This window comes from Theobroma umbraticum, unplaced genomic scaffold (genome assembly GCF_002168275.2).
Source record: "Theobroma umbraticum cultivar Fairchild unplaced genomic scaffold, ASM216827v3 scaffold_459.0, whole genome shotgun sequence".
Taxonomy (NCBI): domain Eukaryota; kingdom Viridiplantae; phylum Streptophyta; class Magnoliopsida; order Malvales; family Malvaceae; genus Theobroma; species Theobroma umbraticum.
Genome location: NW_018397286.1, coordinates 40381 through 59645, shown reverse-complemented (window position 1 = coordinate 59645; position 19265 = coordinate 40381). Strand labels below are relative to the sequence as shown.

At 33.7% G+C, this 19265-nt stretch overlaps 3 protein-coding genes across 7 annotated transcripts in view; 2 read left to right on the top strand and 1 right to left on the bottom strand.

Moving 5' to 3' along the window:
- Positions 1–937: 937 nt before the first annotated feature.
- On the top strand, positions 938–3319 carry LOC110428508 (uncharacterized). Its single transcript, XM_021444352.2, has 5 exons — positions 938–1298; positions 1377–1447; positions 1535–1640; positions 1871–2003; positions 3010–3319. Exons 1-5 carry the CDS (start codon positions 1237–1239, stop codon positions 3172–3174), a joined length of 537 nt encoding a protein of 178 aa, XP_021300027.1. The 5' UTR covers positions 938–1236; the 3' UTR covers positions 3175–3319.
- A 133-nt stretch (positions 3320–3452) lies between these two features.
- LOC110428507 (RING/U-box superfamily protein) lies at positions 3453–9336 on the top strand. Of its 3 annotated transcripts, none has more exons than XM_021444351.1 (4): positions 3453–5444; positions 5571–5653; positions 7097–7509; positions 8667–9336. In XM_021444351.1, the coding sequence occupies exons 1-4, from the start codon at positions 5211–5213 to the stop codon at positions 8672–8674; spliced, it is 738 nt and encodes a 245-aa protein (XP_021300026.1). In that variant the 5' UTR covers positions 3453–5210; the 3' UTR covers positions 8675–9336. The 3 variants fall into 3 exon arrangements, with proteins under 3 accessions (XP_021300026.1, XP_021300025.1, XP_021300024.1); XM_021444350.1 differs by having other exon boundaries at positions 8620–9336; XM_021444349.1 differs by lacking the exon at positions 8667–9336 and adding an exon at positions 8016–8608.
- Positions 9337–9495: 159 nt separating this feature from the next.
- Positions 9496–19265, bottom strand: part of LOC110428493 (tetratricopeptide repeat (TPR)-containing protein) — a 21922-nt gene continuing 12152 nt past the window's right edge. The window contains exons 9-19 of one of the 3 annotated variants that reach the window (XM_021444319.2): positions 17301–17379; positions 16445–16558; positions 16188–16360; positions 15391–15509; positions 14376–14499; positions 14173–14244; positions 13799–13925; positions 13538–13652; positions 11882–12072; positions 11670–11782; positions 9496–9849 (exon numbers count right to left, since the gene is read on the bottom strand). In XM_021444319.2, coding sequence (XP_021299994.1) covers positions 9580–9849; positions 11670–11782; positions 11882–12072; positions 13538–13652; positions 13799–13925; positions 14173–14244; positions 14376–14499; positions 15391–15509; positions 16188–16360; positions 16445–16558; positions 17301–17379 — 1497 coding nt within the window. In that variant the 3' untranslated portion in view covers positions 9496–9579. Of the gene's footprint in view, positions 9850–11669; positions 11783–11881; positions 12073–12116; positions 13312–13537; positions 13653–13798; positions 13926–14172; positions 14245–14375; positions 14500–15390; positions 15510–16187; positions 16361–16444; positions 16559–17300; positions 17380–19265 lie in introns of those variants that run through there. The other 2 variants (XM_089785655.1, XM_021444320.2) reach the window with 2 other exon arrangements.

Below are 19265 nucleotides of genomic sequence, written 5' to 3'. Positions count from 1 at the left end.
TTTGGTACGTAAATATGCATACACGTTATTTAAATATGTTAGCCCCTACACTGTTTATCAATGAGTGCTTTGGATGATAACAGCATATTCCCATTTGTTTGTGTAATATGTGAACTTTAAGTGTGTTCAAGAAATGTATGTTTATAACATTGTTAGTCTTTAAACAAATTAGATCCATGATGAAAAGGTGGGAAGGCCGCGTCAGCATGGTTAATCGATTAATGGAGAGGGTTAGTTGATTAATACCCTGAAACTATGAACTAAACAAGTGTTAATCTATCTTTAAGCAATTAAACTGCTCTAGAATATTAAATAAAAGGTCTAGCTTAATGGATTAAGGTAACAAGGTTAAGGATTGAGCATGTGCATGTCCAGATTTTTGAAGCTTACAAGAGATCAGAGAACTTTTATCAAGTGCTCAATAAAAAGGAGAATGAAGTCCAACATCAACTAGTTAATCGGCTAATCAAAAGCATTAACCCAATATCTATTTATCAGACAGTTTTGAACAAATTACGTGATTAACTCAATATCTATTTGTCACATAGTTTTGAACAAATTACGTGAAAATCTTATTCTTTGCCAAATCGGATTTAATATTTGATTATTTGGATGCTAATGCTTAATTAAAAATTAAGAATTCAAATATCTACTATTTTGACTATTTGAAATGATTTAATAAAGTTAAATATTTAATTAATCGATTATTATTTATAAATTATAATTTATCATATATAATAAATCATAATAATATTTAAAAGTTAAAAATAATTGATTTAATTTAAATCTTTTGATCATTGATTTGTGCATTAACGGTGAAAAATAAATAAATAAATAAATAAGCTATCTACATCGTGCAATAAATTAGAAAATTAAGGCACGTTAATGAAACGATGACGTGGCTTAATATGATAGGCGTTATTTATTTATTAATGGCCAACACTGAATAGGCTCCGGCGATTATCCGCCGTCGAAGGTTGAAATGTGCATCCACTTCCAACACAACTGAAGGAAAAACAGAGACAATACACTGAAAGTTGAGGCTCTCAATCTGAAAACGTTTTCACTTTGTTGTTATTTTATTGAAAGAAGATTGCTTAGTCTCACCAATCAATCGAAGAGAGGCAGCGGACAGCAAACCAAAATTTGCACAACCCAAGGAAAGAATCCCATCTCTTATCTTCGATCAGAAGGAAAAGAATTTGATTGATTGGTGAAGTTGTGGAATTTCATTCAATGGCAATGACGCTTTGGCTTAACAAAAAGATCGTGGATCCTCTTCTCCAAATCCTCCGCAAGTGATTTTCTTTTCTGTTCTTTTTCTGTTTTTGTTTTCTGTAATGGTAATGATTTAAAGAATTCGATTGGGATTTCAGGGGAGCCGAACCGAAGCAATTGGCCTTCTCTGCAGCTTTGGGGATTACTTTGGGAATATTTCCAATATGTGGTATTACTTTCTTATCTTCTTTTGATTGAGTGATAAATTTTGATCTGAAGAGTATTTGATTGACGGAAAATGTTGGTTACATTGCAGGGGTTACAGTGTTACTGTGTGGGATGGCTATAGCGTTGTTGGGATCTCTCTCCCATTCCCCTACTGTCATGCTTGCCAACTTCATAGCTACTCCAATTGAGTTGAGGTACTTCTCTTATCACCATTTCGTTTGTGAGAAAAATAAGGACACCATCTGGTCTAATCCGAAAACATATTAATGGGATGATCATAAGGAAGCAGAAGAAAGAATTGAATTGCTGCTAATGATTTCTTATCTTATGCATATCTAATGTTAGCATTTTACAAGTAACAACATCCATCTCTCTATTCTACTTTGACTCGTTTTAGTCTGTGTAATGTTGGCTTGCTCTATAGTCTGGTTGTGCCCTTCCTGCGCTTCGGTGAAGCCATAGCTGGTGGACCTCATTTTCCATTAACTTCAGATGCTTTGAAGAAAGTTTTGACTGGCCATGCTTCCCACGAAGTCCTCCTTAGTATTGCCCATGCTGTAAGTATCCAATTTCATTTATTTATTCATCTATTTATTTGGTGATTGGAGGCAATTGGTCTTAGAAGCTCGAAATTGGTGATACAAGGGTCACCAGGGAACCCCACTTTAGTTGGATGATAACTGGGTTATAGTAGCACACAACTGTCGTGGTTCAGCTTAAGCTTGAGCTAGCCCCGAACATAAATAAGTTCGTTAAACTTGATCGTCCAGCACTTTGACACTCAACTTTAAACTACCCTGTTTACTGCTGTTTCTTGGCTGATGGCCTTAGCTTGTTGTGTGTTGTTGAGGTTGCAAATCATGGATGCTGTCAATGGTTGCCCACCATTAAATAAGGATGATATTCATCGTATTGTAAAGATCCATTAATAGACAACGCATAGTGTTTATCCAATATGCACAGGTTGTACAAAAAAAAAGCTCAAAGCTTTATGATTTGGAAAGTCATCATTCACCACTCTCAAAAGTAATTATAACTAAAAAAAAAAAACTCTGATGAAGAAAGGCTAAATCTATTGGAACTAGATTGCAAAGAATCTTCTGATTTAGACACTATTGTAATTTTGTGCTTAGGAGTTTTCCCTTCGTTAAAATGATCTTTGGTCATTTCCTTCTCCATACTCTACATTAAACACAGAGATGTAATTCTCCATGCTATTCTGCTATCATTTTTGCCAAATCTTAATCTCCATTGTGACATCAGCTTCAATGTTCAACTGTCCAAAAGCCATGAACGCACACAACCTATCCCAGATTATAATTCAGTTTCCCATTCTTTGTTAAATAAGCTGCTCTCTTCCTTCACCAAGCTGTTTACATTAGTAAAGTTAGAGGTGGAAAGGACCCTTTTTAACCTCTATGATGCAATATGATTTACTTACACCTACGGTAATGGAACTTATAATAAATTGCAGCGTAGACTTTGTGTAATTATACATTAGTTGAAGCTTCTCTCATCAATTTGGAATTATGACTGAAAATCATCTTATATCAATTGCTGCAGTTGTTGGGATGGCTTGTTGCGGCACCCATTATTTTGGCCATACTCTACATACTCTTTTTGCCCATTTTCAAGGTTCTAGTTCCCAAGTTCAGCAGTGTTCCTTTGAGCCCAAAGAAACCACTTCATTCACATTCAGAAGTTAGGCTTAAGGTGAGGGATGTTTGATTAATGTTGTAATTTGTATATTTCTTTCACAGAGCACATTGACAGGCAACTGTCATTACATGTTTCTAACCTAATAATACTTGTATATAAGTTTCTCTAAGATTTCATGTATAAAAATTGTGCTTTATGGACCTGGTTGTGTTCAGTATTGCTGCCGAGGCTGCATCTGGATAAGAATATGAAAATAGTACAAATAATGACCAACCATTAGCGGGAATACTTAGGGGTGGGCAATGGAAAAAGTATGGTATGAGAGGGAACTGGTGGAAAACCTTCAATTATGTGCATTATTGAATGTTTTATATGCCTTCCACTCCATTCATTAGTTGCCTAATTTGGGTTAACTGCTGGGCGTACAGTCCCTGGATTTCCAAATACAATATTGCATCAACTTGTGTTTTTTTTTTTTTTGGATTTGGGGGAAAGAGATTTGAATTTTACTCTTTAAATAGGAAGAACATGCACCAACCAATGAGGTAAAAGTTTGGGTGTTATTGCATCAACTTGTTTAGTTACTTTTAAGTTCAATATTGATAATTATTAGTGGAATTTAGATTCAGCATCCGTTCCATATTTTCTCTTGGTGTAGTACAAAAGAAAAAGAAACCAGTCCTTCAGGCCTCTCTGTAGTTGTGTTCCTGGCTATAAGGTAATTGTTTGCTTTAGGGTTTTTCTTCTTGTAGACTTAGGGTTCAATGCAAGATTGGAGGCAGAATGTAGGAAATGATATGTAAATGATTAGATTTCACCGTCTAATGGTTGAAGCAAGCTTGTTTGAGGTTTTTAAAAGCGGAGAATAGAGCCATGTTCTTCATCCCTCCCCCTTCAAACTTGAGTTATACCTTTTGTTAGCTAGGCCGAACTTGGTCCATACGCTATTGGGTCTAGAGAGCCCAACAAAGTGATAATTTTGAGTTTGTCCCAAATTAATAACAATTAAATTAAAAACCCATTATATTATTATAAATTTATATTATCCAGTGTATTACTTGGCACTTGAAGCAGATTTTAATCCATTAAAATTAACAAAATATCGTAATTGCCTTAACCCTTTCACTACTTTCACATGTTTATTTCATAAGAAAGGCAAAATATAATAAAGTTTGACCAAAAATTAAAAAAAAAAGGCCCTTAAATTTGATACGTTAAGTTTCATGCATTACTTGGAAATGGACATTGACAGCTACTTACTTTGTCTCTAAACTACATAATATCTTCATGATAACATAATGACATAAACAATTCTTTTTTTTTTTTTTGCATGAAATTGGGACACTAAAAATAAAATAAAAATACAAATAAAAAATTAAATACAAAAAATCCAAAATTGTATTTATATAACATTAATAGTATTAAAGTATAATAAATAACAGCATTTTATTAGGAGTCAGTCATAAATCCACCTTCTATGTATAGCCATGGAATGTGCTATAATAGCATATATATATTTTATTTTTCTTTTTAAATATTTTATTCTCTTACAATTCCTATAATTTTATAATTTTTTTGTATTAAAAATTTTTTTTAATATGAAATACATTTGGATCAAACCTTTTTTTTTAAAAAAAAATTGTGAAAGTTAAATAAAATGAGACAAAGGAAATGTAATTTATTCTATTGGAAAATATACTTAATCCTTTTATTTATTTATACCTACTACGGTTAGTCTGTATTACCGTTTACCAGCTGTCTGAAACATATAATCTCTTCCATTATTATAAATAGTGCCAAGATGACTTCCGAAGCTCTCCTTCTTCTTGATGCAGATTTGCTGATCTAAGCTTAAATCTTTAGATATATTGGTTTACTTTCCTTTGCATAAAACCCAATCTCCAACTCTGCATTCAATTCTTCATTACCCATTTTCCGTCTTCTTTCATGTGAGAAGATTCAGCTACTCAAACCCAAACCAACATATTTCCACAATTTCCCTCTAAATCTGTTTTCCAAGTAGATATTGTTATATGGGATCTGTTTCTGTTGGGTGTTTGAGTTAAGCAGGAGCAAATCATTTGGGTCTGGTGACTAGTCGGGAAATGTCTGAGTCTCAGAACAGTTCGAAGCAAGCAGGTTGCTGCTCGTCATCAACAACTTCTTCGGCTGTTTCAGCGGAGCTTAAGCTTTATCAAGCTTTCATCTTCTCTGTCCCAATTTTCTTTGCTTTTATTCTCCTCTTCATGTTCTATTTGTTCTATCTTCGCCGCCGGAGAGTGGATTGGTCATCTCTTAGGATGAGAACCGCCTTAGACAACAACAATGACCTCTATATGGTATGACCATGACAACTTCTCTTCCTCTTTATGCTTTTCTTTTCTTTCAATGTTTATGTTTTTCCCAGTTAATAATGATTTGCATGTATTCACTTGTTCACATCTTTGTTAGTTGTGGTTTGGCAGGCTGAATTGGGCCTCAAGAAAGAAGTAAGAGAGATGCTTCCCATTATTATATACAAGGAGACCTTCTCTATCAGAGATACACAGTGAGTTAGCATTTTTTAATTCTTCGTGATTCTTGCTTCAAACTCTCCTTGAATTTGATGCAAATGTGCGTTGCTTTTTTTATTTTTAATGTGTATAGATATTGATTTTAAAAACTCATTACTGCTGTATAGGATAATTTTCATACATTATATATATACAGATAGACACACGAACACATTTATATGAGATTTTTTCCTCCTAAATATCAATTTTGCCGTAATATATTGAAGATTCCATATGTAAATTGTAATTATTTGTCCGGTAAAGGCTTCCCACATAAAGTGGACTCAAAATAGTAAGTTAGCTGCTTGTTAATAATAATTTTTCAGTTACATAAATTGTTCCCATGTTATTGGAGAAGAGGGGAAAAACCATTTGTTTTGTGCTGAATTTTTTTAAACAGGGCACAATACACGAAATGGATGAAGTGTTTGAGATGATTCTATGTTCTTAACCTTGTCTTGAACAAGGTTTCTATATGGTTGGATACCATCTGACCCATTTACTTGAAAACTTTTGCATGAGCTCTGTTAGTGCAACAGTTTTCTAAAGCAGATGGTCTCCCATGATTGAGAGGACATGACGATTCCAACAATCGTTCGTCAGGAGGGAAAGTTTTACTTGTATTGAGCGCTTTTCTAGCTTTTGTATCACATGCATTGAATGTGATTTGACACGTTAACAATATTAACTTATGTAAAAAATTACATTAAGATTTTAAAAATTTATTATCTATTAAAAAACTAAAAAGGGGAAAACACATAAATATTAATTTTAAAGTAGAGAAATTTATAAATTTTTCGTGAGATAGATGGCTTTTGCTGAAGGATAACACTATGAATCTGTAAAGCACAGAGTAATAAATATTGAGTTTGTAAGGAATAATTCACTTGTGTAAAAAAATAAGGGAAAAACAATCATCATTATTAAAAGGTAAATTTTCATGATGAAAAATCTTGACATAAAAGTTGCTAATAAATTTCATCTCTGTTCTCTCATAAAGGGTGCATGTAAGCTGCACAATAACCAAATAGATAGACACTTCCAATGAGAATGGCTGTAACTCCAAAGAATGAAACAGGAAAAATGATTCCCAGATATTTAATGCATAACAAGTCTCTTGATGCAGTGAAAAGTGCTCTTCTATATATTTGAAGAACACTTTTCTCCAAAAGCCAGCTAATTGGTTTAGCTAGATCATGTGCCTTGTTATCGTAAAAGTCATTTCTTCTATTCAGTCAATGAATCATAATGACATAGATTAGTGCCATAAATGCTATAGAACTGATGGCTGTCTTATTGGAATCTTCTAAAACTGATTAGGAAAACAGTGTTCTGGCTAGTATAGTTCACAAATTAAGAGATTCCTATGAGAAATATGTACGGCTTTTTACTTTCAAAATTTTCTTCTTACTGGTACAGTGTCATCTTTATTATTGTAGATGCTCAGTTTGCCTTGGGGACTACCAAGCAGAGGATAAACTTCAGCAGATTCCTGCTTGTGGCCATACATTTCACATGGACTGTATTGATCATTGGCTTGCCAACCACACCACCTGTCCACTCTGCCGTCTTTCTGTCCTTGCTTCTCCTAAAGCTTCTGATAAATTGCCTCTTATTCAAGCTGAAAACGAGCAGGAGTCATCTCATCCAGAGAATAGTAATGGATCATCTGTTCAACCAATGTCCCAAAGTTGTGAAGAAACACAAGATGTACAGCCTTCTGAGCCAACTGTTGGAGATGCAAGAATTCTCCAACACAACAGCGAAGAACAGGATTGTGTGGATCAAGGAAGAGAGTTTAGAAATACAAGGAATGAAACCAGAGAGCATGAGGGCAGCAGAGGAATATCTGGTAAATTTTTTTACACATTACTGAATAGTTTAGCCAATCACGCAGTTTTGTACCAATAGCTGTCTGATGAATGTTGCCATCAATTCATTTCTTTACATGCAGTTTTGGTGAATTTTGATCACTATAAGTTTTGATTTGATTAGTTCATAGTTCATTCATGATGTCTGTGTTTGTGATCAAATGTGCTTCTCATGATTTTAGTTTGTAGTTATTCTCAAATCTCAACAATACTGAGGTGTTAAACACATGCAGAAACATGTTTAAGACCAATTTGGAACAGATTGGACAAGAGGTTTCAAAATAATGTTCAATACTTCTCAAGAATATGCTTGTGAAGGTCACCATTAAAAAATGGCTAAAATACTAAATAAGTCCTTGAACTTTATCACTTTTTTAAATAAGCTCTTATTCTGCTATTGTACTCAGATATGCCCCTATTCTAAATAAGCCTTTATTCTTCTATTGTACCCACGTAACTCCTTATTCTAAAATTTGTATCCATATAGGTCTTTATGTTGGCAGAAAGATGTCATGTGTCTCCCGTGACATTAATGGCTATGTGTAGTGGACATCTGTTTGCACATGGGGATACTGATATGACTTTTTTAACGTGACAAAATTGGCTTAGAGGTACAGTTTTTTGTCCTAGACGTGGTTATCCCAGTTAGCCAATTTTGCCATGTCAAAAAAGCTGTCATTTGCCACAAGTGTGAAGGATGCTAGCTCACAACGAGTCTAACGACCATTCAACTCATGTGCGGTATGTGACATCTTTTTGTCAACATAAAGGCTTATCTAGGTAAAAACTAAAGAAGAGAGGCTTATTTGGGTATTATAAAAGCAAAAGAGCTTTTTTTAAAAAAACTTAGATAGTTCAGGGGTTATTTAATATTTTAACCTTGAAAAATCTAGTTTTGTCAGAATCATCCACATTCCGGAGTTAATAATGTTTAGTCGTTAATAAAGTTTTGACTAACTGCTTCTTACATTTTCCTAAATTGACCAAAAGTTGTACTTGCATTTATATTATGTTTTATTTGCTGATGGCTGGTAATCAATGAAAGCATATCCATGGCATGACATTAAAGTAATACATGAAAACTTCTTCAGTTGGTAGCTTGATATTTTGCATGAACTAAGACCATCAAGTTCAACAGTGTGGTGACTCCATATGGCATCGTATATACCATTTTTCAAGATGCAAAGGAGTCATCAGAAGTGTCTGACACAACGAACTCCTGTGAGGATTCCGACTGAATAGTCCTTTTAACAGGACTAAAGCCTAAAGAAATCATCAGATGCTTCTTTTGACATTGGCGTCCTCAGGATGTTGGCTAAACAAAGTATCACCAAGCTGATGCTTCTTTTGACATTCACATCCCTAGGCTTTATGCAACTGCTTAGAGCTAAGGATTCCATGGGAAAAAGAATGTCTGTCCACTTCACATGGTGTTAGTTTTATTTGTGTTTCTAGATATCATACTTTGTTGGAAAACTGCAGCAGATATAAGTTAGATTCTGTAAGAGAGTGTCTTCTACGGTTGGAACCTTATGTTTGACTGGAGCAAAGGAAATGAATGCCTTCCCTTTGCTCTTGGGTTATTAGGAGGAAGAGAGATCTCTGACTTTATTTTCCTGCAAACTTATGAAAGTTGGTAATAAGCTTCCTTTCCATTTCTTTGTCTAATTAATCTGTATAGAATATTTTTAGAAAGGGAAGTGTTCACATTTGTTTCTCCAATATGCTGTGCGTCATATTTTAAATGAGTTATGCGAATGTAAGTTGAATTGGTTCTTCTATTATTTCAGTTAAGCTGATTTAATCCCTCTACCTCCATTTTAATAAATTTAATCTTTACCATTCCATTTAAAGACAATTAATAGAGTTTTGATCAATAAAAGTTCATTCCAAGTGTGAGTTTTGGCCTGAATTGCATAAATTCCCTTTGCTCTGAGTCATATTTACTTCAAAAATAAAGAAATTGATAAGAAAAAGAACAAATTCCTTACAATTGCATATAGGCAAATAAATATATCAACATGTTCTGTGCATAACTTTAGACAGCAAGATTAATCAAGAGTGCAGTGGTCTCTCAAGACCTGCCTAGCTAAATCCAATGCTCCACTTCTTTTATAGATTAAATGCAAATTGAAAGCTGCTTCTCTCCGAAGATCACAATAACCATGATTCTGATTCTCCGCCACATCCCAATTCTCATTGGGAAGTTTTGGGATGGGATAATCTTTCTCGCTAATTGCAAGCACCTTCCAGTAATATGAGGCTGCCAAAGTGACAAGTCCAACATGATGGAAAGCCCGAGCAATGTTGTACAATGCTTCCTACACAAAATTTGTGCACAATTAATGTGACGATTTACTTAACGAATGAATGCCAAAAATTTGCATGGATGCTTGTTAGATTCCATCAAGTTTTGCTGTTGATATATGCTATGTAGTATATGTTTGTCTCTTAAACTGACAGAAACCACACGACATAAAGCAAAACACAGTCCAGAATATCGACAGTTTACTTTAAAAGATTGCTCATGTGATGCTGAGGATCAACCATCTAACTTTATTGTTAGATTCAAGTTTGTCACCCATTGCCACCCCAGAGGCAATCTTCTATTGACATGCATTTCAATGGCCAAATTACAGTGTGATAGACCGCATAACTTTGTAAAGATTTTATCAGGATTCCAATCTAAGCCTGATCCTTTCCAATCCCCGCTACACTGCTGTACTGCATGAGCTAGGGCCTAAACTAGAAACATTCATACAATTTAGATTTGCACCTTTGATGTAAAAGAAGAAAAAAACCGAAAAGAAAATTTAGGTTTTTTGTAATGCTGAAGTTAGAAGCAGCTATACAAATGTTTGGAAACGAGCCTGCAGCCAAGTAGAGATGGACTAACATCCTTGACAATTTGTTTCACTAGCATTTTCCTGCCAAAGCCAGCCAACCCCAACCCAACAGCTTAATTCTCTAAGCAATGAAGGTCGAAAAAACTAGGACTTCCTCTAGCATGGGACCTAGTTTACTATCATTAATACTAGCATTTCAAGTGTAGGGCAGTGCCACAGACCAGTTACACTTAAAAAATCATCTCCTGACTTTCTTTTCAAGTACAAGGATTTCCACCTTTTCCCCATTATGTTATATTTATTAAATTTAAGAATATATAAGTTAAATAATAACCTAAATATGAAAAAATATTGTTTAAAATATGCATATACACTAAAATATCAGGTTTAGAGAGGTGGCGAGTATTACATTCCCCATCCCCAACATTGTACCTGATAGAGAAATACGATTAATCTGCATCATTTATATATATATATATATATATATATATATATATATATATATGTATAAGCATGTCCATGTAGATTAGGTAAATCTAGGATGTTCTTTACCTTGACTTGATTTAGTATGAATCATAAGGTCTCCTACAACTTGACTTGATGAAATAAGATTTTGTTATTTAATAAAATCATAAGATGTCCTATAACTTGGCTTAATAAGATTGTGTTATTTTAGTTTTCTTATTCAAACTAATTAACTAGCATGTTCATGCTGCAAGGAAATTATACAGAAGCACAAAGTGGAATTTTTAAAAAAATTCAGACGAAAAAGGGGAGAATTATTTTCTAGAATTAGAACTTCTATTTTTGTTCTTTTTTCACATTTTCAAAGATCCAAAAATTTAAACTATTCCAATGGTAATATTCCAAAACCCTATACATATTTGATTCCATAGTAAGATACTGAAGAATCCTATTCCAATGGTAAAATTCCAAAACTTCAAGCCAAATGACCACTTAAAGTACTTTGATAATTTTACTAGGTAAAATTAATGGTGTAACCCCTCTAGAAATGGAAATTAACCATGGGATGTTAATTGAGGAAAAAAAAATCATGAATGCTATGTAAGAAAAGTTAAAACCACAAGAGGTGTAGGTGAAATTTACTATTGATATAATCACTCTAAAGTTTAAAATGACAAATATATTATTACTACATTTAAGGTTGTCTTCTATACAATATTACTTTAGAGGGGAATGCCATCTTTATATATGTTCATACTCTTTCTCTCTCTTATTAAAGAATGATAAGCACAATAGAGAAAATTATGACATAATATGAGAAGAAAACCAACCTGGCTACTTCCACAAAGCCGCAAATTGTTATAGAGGAATGATAAACCTTGTGCAAGACACTGATGCTTGTTTTGAAGTCTAAATCCGAGGGTTAAGTTGATTAAGGCAGTCCCTGCAAGGTAAAACAATTAAAAAGGAAAATAAACATGATTTAAATGAAAAAAACTTGAAATGATGAAAATATAAAAACATCGAAGGGAGAAAACCATACCCACACACAAATTAATTAAGGGATTTTCCGGTAGAACTCTATAAGCTTCTAGGTATTCTCGAGCAGCATCTTGATGTTGACAACCCACAGTAAACTGATGACCAGAGATGACAATGGATGGTACACAATCTTTGTATTTGACTCGCATAGAACGTAGAAACTTAGAATGCTTGGAATAACTTTTTCCCAGTCTAAAATAGAACAAGTAAACCAATAATTAACACCTAGAAATTAACTTGGAAAGGATAAGTATTAAAATGACAAACATGCTATTAGTTAGAGTGACATCAGCGCAAGTCAACATGGCAAATTAACTTTCTATATAATGAAAATAAAACAATGAAGAATACCAAAAGCTATAAAAGATCATAATCGTGATTCAACATCTCATGATCTGAAGTGAATTAAAGTTACAACTAAATAGGTACCAAACTCCAAAAGGAATTTCATGATGGTTCGAGTTCAATTTTACGAAGACTACATGTCGCCCCAAACACATTGCAACCAATGTTGCTCTAAACTCTACTTTCAATATTGGACATGGGTGCATGAACATATGATGATTCAATGTTTTCCAAATTTCTCTTTTATTTGGATGGTTATACTCACACTTATAGCCCAGTTTAAGGCATCAGATATATGTCAAACACATGTGATTGAAGAAAAATGGAGTGTTGGCACAGCAGGGGTTGCAAGTGAGCTGAAAGTGTAATTAAAAAAAATGTGATGTAAACTACCGCTGAAGATTTATTTAGAAAAAAAAATGTGACTAAAAGTTGGATGGGCATTACAGTGTCATTGACTTAAAGTACTCAAGCTCAATATGTTAAATATTTGAATTTGACTTGACATTATGTTGAAGAGCATGAGTAGTAAATTGAGCCAAACCTTGTCTCGAGTGGCTTCTAAGCCTAATTGAACTTTCTATTCTTAAATATATTTCAAATATTATGCATAAATACATAAAGTACAATTTTGTTCTAACCATATAATAACCAGACTAACTGTAAGATCAAGTAGTATCTATATACATTTCTTAAGCTGAGCAAATTGTGAAAGAAGATTAGTCAATCTTGAGCCAAGTTTTGTTCCCCAAAGTTACAAGTTGTGCTCAAGCTCAAAGGAAAAATGAAGAAACTTCCAAGTAGGTGGGAAAGGTAGCAGACAATGGTTATGTTAAACTTTGAGAGCACACGCACATGCAAACATATACACATGCACACACACACACATAAATATGGTATTTTTGTAATATTTTAAGACATTTTAGTACATAACAAACGAGAATATATTATTAAATATAAAATATAAATTTTTTTGGGACAAGGCAAGGCAGGTCCCAGGTCCAAACAGGTAAAAAAGATGGATACTGTCAACGATAGACTATTGCCATTCCTATTTTCTATTATTCCAAACCAAAGATTCCACATCTGCATATAAAGTGAAAAAATTGCCATAAGTCACAATACCAAACACATAATGGTCATACAAGTAGATCACAACATAACCAGTAAAAAGTGCAAGCATAATGATAGTCAACTGAAGAGACCAAGCTATTTACTGATATCGCTATTTCTAACACGGGAGAGAGAGAGGGAGAACCTATTCCTTAGTAAAAAGTCATAAAATAGAAGATAAACAACTAAAATTCAATACCTTGAAATTACTTTGTAATAGCAGTTCCAAGCAGCAATACTATATGGATGCTGCTGAACAATGTGTTTCACACAGTCAAACCCATGCTTGGGATCCATAGTGTTATATGCCATTTCTGCAAGAATTAATATACTCTTTAGCAATACATGAAAAATCTGACAACATCATTTTCTTTAATAATGAAGCAAATAAAATCATTGACCAAAACAATTGGTGAGAAAATGAACAAAATAGTGGACACTGGGTAAGGAGACGAATTACGTGCTCCAAGTGACCGAAGCTCCTCCTCCTTCTCAACAGGCAAAATGTTGTGACCCGATTTCAATGCGAGTTTGATGATCTCCAATGCTTCGTAATACCTTTGCAATGATGCCAATGCCTTGCACAACTAATAAGCACAAACAATGACTATTAAGTTTTATTTATTCTTTTTAAGAACTTAATTTATTGCAAAGATGCAAGAGGGAAACAAAAAAAAGGATATTTGATAAAAGTTATGACTGAAATAAGTCCCGGCATGATAATAAGCTTGAGAGGGGAAATGAAAGCCCGTTAAAACTTATGGAGCTTACAAAAAAGATAAAAAATAAATAAAGAAATGAAAGAAAGGATGATTACAAATAAAATGTACTAACATCTATGATAAGGTATTGATGCTCCTCATCCCTTAGAAGATTATGCAAAGGAGGCTCTTTAACAGGTTCTTGCTGCAAGCCACAATGTATGTACCAATACATCAGACCAAAATCACACAATCTCATCATTTCAAAAAAAACTTAAGTGCTTTTCAAATGAAAAAATCAACTCCATCCAAATTAACTATATAAATTAGGGTTACCTCAGATTTGTCATTTGCATCATCACTTTGCCAATCGAGTCCTGCAGCTATCGCTGCAGCTTTTTTTTCTTCCTTCAACGCAGCTTTCCTTTGCAGCAGCTTCCTTGCTCTGGATGCTTTCATCCTATTCTTAAAGCATTGATCAGAACATAGTAAATTTAAGTCTGCCAGGGAAAAGATAGGAAATGCCTAAGCGTTGATCAGAAAATAGTAAATTTATGCTAAATATGATATGTGAGAATTTGGCCCAGACTAGATCAATTCTACCAAATACCACTTACCAGTTGCCATTCACATACAGACTGTAGCCTTTGCCAAAATGATCAAAAAATCATAGTTATTGGTGAACCATATCATTTTAGTTCCCTTTAAAGTGTTTTATGCATGGTTTTTAGCATTTAGAGCATTTCCAATGAACTCATCTATTGGTCCAATTTGAATCTAGATATTTAGATTACTTTCTATTTCTACCCCAAGTTGTTTCAATCATCCTAAAACACTCATATTTATCTACTAGCATTCTAGGAAGTATGTTTCCAAGTGAAACAAAATATTGAATCTCTTATGAGATTTTAGTAGTTTTAAGCCATATGAAGAGCATTTTGAAGTCATTAGATCTACTAAAGACAGTATAAATCATTGTTTTGAACTCTTATGAATCTATGACCCAAAAAAAAAAAAAATCTTTTGAATCTTTTGTTCTGTAAAATGGACTTTTGAATCATTTCAAGTGCTTTGTGATCTGTTTTCAGAGAATTTACATTTGAATGAAAATTAAAGACTTCCATCAAACATCAAAAACCATGTCTCTTTCACTCAATTTCATGGGGTAAAAAAGAGGTATCAAAATTTGTAAAGCTAATGTGCTATTTAAAAAAGAAAAAGGAGAAAACAAAATTTCCACGATTGCCAACAATTCACATAAACAAACACAAAATTACAAATAATAGAAAAAAAAAAACATGCACACCAGGAATCTTAAAATACATCAATTGGGAGAAAGATTACCACTTACCTATCTGCTGGAGTTACTATTGGCCTTGACCCACAAAATACACCATCAGTTTGCTGATCATCAACTTTTTTAACTCTTTCAAATAGAACACTATCTCGTAGCCTTTTCTTCACCTTAATCTGAACCCAGAACAGCCATTAACTCATAAAATTTTAGCATCTGGCTTTATTTGGAAGCATAACAAATACGAATTTTTGTTAAAGCACTTCCTGCGTCCCAGATAACTAAGCTCCAGTAGCTTACATGTTGAGCTCAACATATTACACATGCGATACCAACAATGATGCTTCTGTAGAAGGAACAACATTCGACATGCTAACCCATAACTATCTATATATTGTCAGCTCTAAATTGTGCCATATAACTCAGTGAAGTGCATTATACTATCAAAGAAGTACCAGTGTAGCCCAAATGAACAGATATTCTAGAAAGTTCAAAATTTTGAACAGGAAATACATATAGACAGTAAGTCTGTACTATATGTTACTCTTGACTCTTCATTTTCTTCAAGCACCTGTATCTGACACATGCAATGGACATGGATATGGAGTTCTGACCTCCAATAAAATGGAAAAACTTAGAAAACATCCAACAATTATTGCCACGTTCGAGCCAAGTGCAAAAGTGAACCAGGATAATTTTGTATGTGAACATTAAGTCAAGTTTACTACTTGCAGATAAAAATTTGTTGATTCAGGATTAGAGGTCTTGTGCTTCTCTGCCTCAAACTTGAGAGAGAGAGAGAGAGAGATCATATAGATAATAACCTAAATGGCACTGAAGACTCTTAATGTTACCTTCAGCTGAAGAGACTCTACATAAAGTGACTCACGAACCAAAGGGAGAATTGTGTCGACAAATTTCTCAAGCATCCCCTTAGCTCTATAAATGTGACAGAGCTTCAATTTTATTTTCCCATCAAGCCACCATGGTTTAGATTTATCAGGATTCTGGTCAATATTCTGGGGATCTAAAGCCACAAATTAAGGAAAAGACTGTTATGCTTGTTCTACATGTATATTAATAAGAAACAAAATTATGAGATTACAGGTACCTAAGTTTATTGGAGAAGACAGCAAAGAAATTGCTTCATCTTCTTTAGCATCTTCAACAAGAAGGGAAGCCAAATCTAAACGAGCATCAACATCATCCTCAATCTGGTCGAGTGCTGAATCATATCCATTATCAGCCAACTTTCCAAAATGAAAATTGAAAGTGAAGAAAAGAACTTACTATTGAAAAGATTTTTCAGTGGGAAGCTCCATCAGACATGCATAAAGTTTTCATATTAAAAAATTACAAAAACCCAGTTTCCACAGAATTTTTAAATCTTAAGCAAAATTACATAGACAAATTTTCGTTCAAGAAAGAGTTGCACTAAGAATCTAAAGATGATAACCTCAAAAATGCTTGCAGCTCCTAATAAAATAGTTCAAGTCAGATCAGCTTAATCAACTTTCACCACCTCTAATTGAAAAATTATCATCTATTATCTTTTAATTAATCATTTACAAAATATCTTTTTGAATCCAAGATTTTAAATAAAATGCAAAATTTTATATCCTTAATAAAAGTTTTATAGTTTAGCTTTTTAGATCTCTTATCAGGTTATTCAGGTCTCACGTCTCTTCAATTTTTGGTCACTTTAGCTTTCAAGTTGTCACCTTTTTTCCATTTAGTCAGTCCATGTTCAGTCAAGTCGAGTTTCACACAGATCAAGTCAGGGTCAATTTTAGTTCAATTTATGTGCCAGCTAGTTAGTTCTTCAATTTCAGCCATGTTGTGCCTTGTCCTAGCGCCTTTAGCACACCTTCTGCCTTAGACTACACTAGCTAAATGGATTTTATCTATTTCTTAGGCAAAGTAGTATAGCCTAAAGTTGTTTTCTTCTAATTATGGCTCCACCTTACCTTTGTAAAAGAATTTGATAGCTTGAACTCTTTCTTTCAAAGATAAGTAACAGCGAGCAATTTTTAGATGCAAATTAGCCTGTTTAAGAAAATTGTAAAATATGAGTCAGAAACCAACACTAAACCAGTGTTTTAAACACAAAACAAAATGAATGGAAACAAAGAGACAAACACACAACTGAAAAAGAAATGCACAACACACAAATTTTACATATCTGTTATAAAATTGAATACCAAAATGACCTAAGGCATGAGAGGAGCAATATAGAGCCTCATAATTATTGACAGAAAATTTTGGAGCTAACTAAATCTTTCTGCTGACAATTACGTATCCAACCAAAAGATGGCAACAAAATCTAACCCTTCACCATCAAACTAGCATAGTTATCTACAAATCAATAGCAGCCAGAGCGATGAGAAACTGTACTGATACAAACACATGTTTATGTCTGGAATGGACAAATTTAACCAATCTTCACCTGAAATGGAAGACTTAAGTTTAGATCGGATAGCTTGTTCGACACCAGCCTGTCAAGCTTAAGACTCAAACTCAACATGTCATTCTTGAATTTCTGAAATTTCTAATTTGTATACAAAACTAATTTTCCAAGGCACCACATGAGACCAAGTGAATAGCGGAGGGAAGCCTACTTTGTGACACTATAAGCATATAAGATGCCAGGTGCAATGAGACATGCTCCTGACACTAGGAAGAAGACGGATTGCTCATTCCGAGGAAAAGATTGACATTAATTCAAGTGGGACATGCTCATAAACAAGCTTTTCACGAGCCCAAATAAATCATGGCAATCATGTTAAGCATAGCTCACTAAATGTGTCAAACATAGACAAGCACCCAGTTCCAAGCTGCATGCAAGCACCAATCTTAACCTTCTAAAAGGCATGCACTAACTGAAAGCCCCTTTTATCTCTAGGCAGCAAACCTTTTGATGTTTAGATTTATTTCAAGGTAGCAGGCTTTACTATATTGTTTCATCTTGCAATTGGTCACTAATTTTACATTGCATCATATCCTGTAGAGCTATTAAAATTTTGGCTAATAAAACATTGCATATCAAAGTATCCATCCAAATCTTTGACAACCAACAAAAGGAATTACAAATAGTGTACAAAGAAGTCAAAGAACAAACAAGCCCTGACACTGATGCAAAGGAGTGTCCATGCATGGTTCCATCCCTTCTGATTATGATGCAGGCGCATCAAGAATTTTATTTTATTTAGTATTTTCGTTAGCTTAGGATTTTATTTTCTTTATTTTATTTAGTTTGAAATTTTTTTTCTATCTTTATTAGAATTTAGTACTTTAAGTCTTTATTTAGGATTAGGATTACTATTTGATTAGGATTTATCTTAGCTATTATAAATAGGTGATCCTAGATATAGAATTATTATCATCTTTTGTTATTTTGAATATTTATTCAAGAGGTTTCTTTTAAAAAAAACCTAATTATCTTTCTATTGTTCCAACACAATCAACCCTATTCTAGCCTAATTGTTGAGTCTAATTGCCCTAAACCTTTTGACTACATCAAGTGGTATCAGAGCAAACGATCCTACTATTTTCTTAGTTAGGAAACTATGGTTGGCCGAGGTAGAGGACGAATTAGAGGCAATCAGCCCCAACAAGCTGAGTTGGCAGAGATGCAGAGAATGATTGATGACTTGACCCGGGCTGTGCAAGCCTTGTAGCGTCAGGAACCAGTGGAAGCCCGAATGGAGAATTCGGAAGGTGACCACAACCCCCTTGAGATTCAAGATCTTGAGGATGATAATGAATTTAGGATTAGGATTACTATTTGATTAGGATTTATCTTAGCTATTATAAATAGGTGATCCTAGATATAGGATTATTATCATCTTTTGTTATTTTGAATATTTATTCAAGAGGTGTCTTTTAAAAAAAAACTAATTATCTTTCTATTGTTCCAACACAATCAACCCTAT